Source organism: Trachymyrmex septentrionalis, unplaced genomic scaffold, assembly GCF_001594115.1.
Source record: "Trachymyrmex septentrionalis isolate Tsep2-gDNA-1 unplaced genomic scaffold, Tsep1.0 scaffold24, whole genome shotgun sequence".
Taxonomy (NCBI): Eukaryota; Metazoa; Arthropoda; class Insecta; order Hymenoptera; family Formicidae; genus Trachymyrmex; species Trachymyrmex septentrionalis.
Window position 1 is genome coordinate 1,373,687 of NW_017305397.1, and position 5,579 is coordinate 1,379,265.

The following is a 5,579-nucleotide window of genomic DNA, read 5'->3' on the forward strand; positions in this document are numbered from 1 at the left end:
TTTTGTCATGACCGTTTTAGTTACTTCTATTCAACATTCATATTATTTACTACTAATATACACCAGAGGCAATAATTACAAGGTACAAACTTTTTTCTTTTTTCTCTATTATTTTATCGTCCCGATTATATCGCTACAATAATGTTTTTCTGGACTTTAATCCTCGTGAACACGATCGTGAGGGAAGTTTCCCAGCGGAATCGTTTAATGCGAGAAAACCTCAAGCTAAACGAGGAACAAATCCAATGTTTCTTTCTCAGCATGCCGAATGCAGAATCGAACCGTGAAATTCTTACCCGTGTGACCGGTGTTCGTCACGTATGACTGATGTGGATTGTCAATGCCGATTAATCTTAGTGATGGCAGGCTGACGTTCGTGACATTGTGCTCGTCTATGTTAATGGGGGATTGATGTTTCCCAATACACGTATGGTACTCCTTGCTCCAATTTGCTGGACCTACGGAAATAAGATTGATCTCATTTTGAAACACACCGATGAACTTCAGATAATAAAATTTCTTTGTTAGGCTCACCTTGATCTCCATCATAACCGAAGTTTTGACCACGGCAGAAACCTAAAGAAGATGAAGTGTTTATTGTACTTACAATTCGTATATTAAAGTAAATCTTATAAATCGAAAAATGAGTAATGATAAGCGATACTGATAGAATAGATTTTAGATTGCGATAATGAATGATAATTTATTTGATAAAAGATGAGTGTATATAGGACGTTTCGCGTCAAGCAGGCCACCTCTCCTTCCAAAATTTGACGCGAAACGTCCCATATATATATATATATTATATATATATAAATTTATCATTAATAATATTACATCTAAAATATAAATACACTGAAAATAAAATGATATTATATTAACAAATATTATTTTAGTTGAAAATAATTTGGTTAATTCAATAATATTTTATGACACAAATAAAATTTTATTAAAACAAGAGCATGACATTAATAATGTTATTGAATTAACAAAATTATGTTCAACTAAAATAATACCTGTTAATATAATATAATTTTTTTTCGAACTATTTTTCGGAATGAAATCTCAATCCAAAAGACCGAAAATTGAACCAATCTGAATGAAAGAGAGGAAATATTTTCACTCTTGGACAAGAGTAGCAGAATTTCACTCTTTAGGAATAGATTTCATTTTTATGGAGTAAAATTTTACTCTTTTGGAGTGAACTCTAAAATTATGGCCTCCAGACGATATGACTAATGTATACGCCAACTTTGCACATATTCGCTAAATATTGATCTACATTCAATATGGATAATTACATGTATCATGTATATGATATTTACTCATGTTGTCACGTTTGTCAAATTATCTGAAGGCGCCTTAAGGAATGAAGTCTAATTCCAAAAAAGGAGCGTGAGATTTCATTCTTTTGCAGTTAATGTTATTCCAAAAGAGTGAAAATTCGTCACTCTTATTCAAGAGTGATAAGTTTTTACTTTTTTTTTTCAAGACTGGCTCCATTTTCATTCCAAAATATTTAGAGAATAGAATTTCTATAAATAGATTACTCTTATAGTAGAATTTTACATCCGAAATTAGCTAGGAAAGTATCTTCCATTTTAATTTCTATTAGACATAAAATTTCCATGAAATGTTTATAAGAAATATATTAATATTTTCTGCTTATTATTAGTCCAGATATTATTGACACGTTTTCTAATGGATCGGCCATTAAATGCGCCGGAAGATGTTCATCGAACTTGAAAGTGCATTTAAAGTTCTCAGTCTCTCGAAAGACAATTGGCCGTTACCCTGCGTTTATTATGCGCTAGAATGCTTCTTGATTATCTGCTAACGAGTATACTCGTAATTCTTTCCTGCTGCTACTTGTTCGGGCAAGTCGCCACCTGGTTACTTTAAGGTTCTTCACATCTGCCCGACACATGCGACGAGAGATGCATTACTTAAGACTATTACTTTCATTTTTTAGTTCAAACGATCACGTGAGGATCGTCGACGTGACACCGTCTGGAAATCCTTGTCTGATTTAAAGTGATTATCTTAAGAATGATGAACATCCTCGGCGTATTTCCATTACGCAAAATCTTTATTGTTATGTATGATTATACGTGAGATACATGCAAGAGAAGCATTAGTCCGAGATATCTAAAATAATGCGAAATATTTTTCGATGAAAAGATTCTACGGAATCCATTATAATAATCGCTGCGATCGAAAAATTTTATCTCAGAAATATGACCTGTTTGCTCTCGAATATATAATAATAATAATAATAATAATAATAATGTATATTAAAGTAAAAAAAAACGAGCGAATCATCGAATTAATTTAATATAAAAAAGCTAACAAGAGCTAATAATAAATTGAAATATATTTAATTTTGAAAAAGCTGAACATTCGTATAGACGCGATTACGACTCATCAATCTTGTATAACAAAATTGCACAAATCGATATCGCGTGGCTACATGAATTGTTTCAAAGTTATGTTACGTTTGTGACATTCTGACAGAATAATGCGAATCGTACATTTGCAAAATGCATATGAGATATATCTTCATTAATATTGTTAGAGTTTCTTTTTTAAAGTTAAAAGCACGTTTGGTTCTATATATTAAATAAATTATTCGATTACGCTCTAATCTAATCAAACTCATTTCGAAGTATGCAGAACATCAACTTTCTCGACAATTTCCATACTTAATAAAACGAATTCTTTTCTTAAATACTTCTTAACATGCCTGTCAATCCATCAAACATTATCTCTTAGGGTCGCATGGAATTTCCATTTTTACGAGAGCAAGCAAGTTTCGAAAACGATAGCAATGTTTTGTGCTATGTATTATAGCATGTTAGGTCTTATGCAATTTTCAAGTTCTAGGTTCTTTCCTTAATTACTACTGATTACTCGTACAGACGACGTGCATTATAATGATGAGCAGAAACTACATACATAGGCACACAAAACTGATATAAAATGATAATACTATTCACATATATATATTGCTTTTATCAGACGATTTACTAAGAAAATATGAGATTAATTTAGCTCAAGAGATTTAGTTAACATCCATTTCACGTGCTCGATGGATCAAAAATCTCTCGCTTTAGATAAAAGTCTAATTTTGTCTGCTTTGAACGGAATAATAATAGATACATGATCCGTGTTAATGAATGTTGAAATGGAAACGTTCTTTGCACTCAATGTGTAAAGTTGCTGATTAGATGATTAGATATAAACAATTACATTTATTCGTGATAATTTAATTTAACGAATGTCAGAATGTCGAGATAAAGTATTAGTGCGTTAATCATTTTTGCATGATGAACAGTATTTGTATCATTAGTTATAACGATTGTTTTTATAATTTGACATGATATTCATACTAAATTGAAATATTACATTAGGAACTTGCGAAATCAATACTTGATAAATCACCTCAAACATACTTTTTTATTGATCCTTATTGTATAACAAAAATACATTTCATATATGTGTTAGAAAAGGTTCACTCAGATTTTAGCAACTCCTTGTTAAAATTTGGTATTAAATTTTTAAATAATATTCGAGTGTTAATTAAACATAATGTGATTATGTTATTTAAATAGTTGTGTTAAATTGATATTTAACATTTCTAATATCAAAATAACACAATGACTTTATGAATAAGTGAACTAATAACATAAAAATAATGTGTTCAAATTCTAAAATAAATTATTAATAAAATATATAGTTTAACGTATCATAAATGTTAATTTCATTGAACAAAATATACTTCCAGGATTTGTTTACAGGCTGTGTCAGTATTACTATTTGTGTTTACCCTTTTACATAATATTTATGTAATCTTGTAGCATATTCATATTGGGTTAAATTATCACATAAATTTAAATGTTTGAGATATGTGAAATATATTAAATTTAACATGAATTTTCCAACAGTACATATTTAGCAAAATCATTGTTAATTATAATCGATAATGTTAATTGCAACTCGCGTATTCCTTACATGTTCTGTCAATAATAATTTTAATATTGCATTAATATTAATTTGCACATCGCAATATGTACTAAAGTTATTATAATTTCAATTTTATAACGAATTCGATTGGATGCCTTAAAACCGTCATATACAAATTGACGTCATAAACTGACATTGATTAACGATGTATGTTTAATATAAATATAGAAATCGGTTAAACTGTAAAATTCTCAGTATACTTTATTGTGCTGTTATATAAAATATTTTATAATTTTTATTTCATTTTCACACTCAAATCAGTGTATAACGGTTTTAATGTGCACTAGTGCGCACTAAGTGCGTCCAGCCAAATTTGCTATTAATATACTGTACATATATATTACTAAACTATTTTTGTCGCATAGCTTCATTATTTTGTATCGTATATTTAAAAGTAAAAATAGATCATTTTATCGTTTATCAGATAATTTTATCGTTTATCACTAAATACAAATACGCTTGTAGCGTAACAAGTAATGGTTTGTAAGTTAAACTGTAATCGGTTGTCATCGAGATGCAATTTATTTCTAATTGCGAGATTCATATGATAAGTTTATTGCTAGAAACATCGGATAATTTTATTATTTTCTTCGTTAGAAATATATGGGCATTGCAGCTAAATCAAGCAGACGTACTTTCCTATAATATTTTTCTATTTTTAAGAAGAGAATTTAATATTTTATACGTCTACGAAAAACCACAATTTTATGATTAACAGTTTTATAATATTAATTATTCTATATGAATTTTTTATTAAAACGATTAAAATGTTAAATATCCTAATAACTTATTTCTAAAGTCTGTTTAAATACAGACGATATAATAATATATTTGTACTTTACATTTGTATATTTACATTTTAATATTACATAATACAATCAGACAGCAAAATGACGATAAAATGACGTTCATTAGACTAAAATAAATGTTATTATAAATGATGTCATCTTTTAACGTCACTCTACTACCTGGGAATATTCAAGTTTACGAAAATAATCAACCGAGTAAATAATATTTTTATTCCACAAAGCAAAAAATGCCAGAATAATTGAGAACGACCGTTTGAAGTAACATCTTCGAAAAGTCCAAAGGACGAAGGATGTAAGATTTCTTTGCACCGTCAAAGAGACTATGCTTGATATTCAACGGAATCTCACCTGGTAAGAACAAGAAGCTAAGATAAATGATCGAAAACACCATGATCATTCACCCCGTCAGAATACACCATGAAATTCCACGGCACTGTCAACGACTCGCCGATTCGTCGAAGAATCAACGGGGTAATGCGAAACTTCTATTACGGTCGGTGGTAGACTGAGTACTGCCGGCTCAGTCGACCATGTTAAATAAGAGTCGCTTCTATTTCACGACGTGCGATTGACTCCGCGTGGTTGAGTCAACAGCGGGGAGGGAAGAACGATTTGTTTCATGATGATCTACAAAATCAACACGACGAATAACCACTTTGAGATGTGACCTCGAAAACTAGGCAAAAAAAAAATAGGCGAATTAAAAACAACTGGCACACAAAAGTCCGCTCTTAATAATCAAATTGG

The 5,579-nt window shown here is 30.0% G+C and overlaps 1 protein-coding gene across 1 annotated transcript in view; it reads right to left on the reverse strand.

The window, feature by feature from the left end:
• LOC108748732 (carbonic anhydrase 1-like) overlaps positions 1-5,327 on the reverse strand; it is a 7,151-nt gene extending 1,824 nt beyond the window's left edge. Inside the window, exons 1-3 of the mRNA XM_018487029.1 lie at positions 5,181-5,327; positions 535-576; positions 297-458 (exon numbers count right to left, since the gene is read on the reverse strand). Coding sequence (XP_018342531.1) covers positions 297-458; positions 535-576; positions 5,181-5,229 — 253 coding nt within the window. The 5' untranslated portion in view covers positions 5,230-5,327. The remainder of the gene's footprint in view (positions 1-296; positions 459-534; positions 577-5,180) is intronic.
• Between the last annotated feature and the right edge of the window lie 252 nt (positions 5,328-5,579).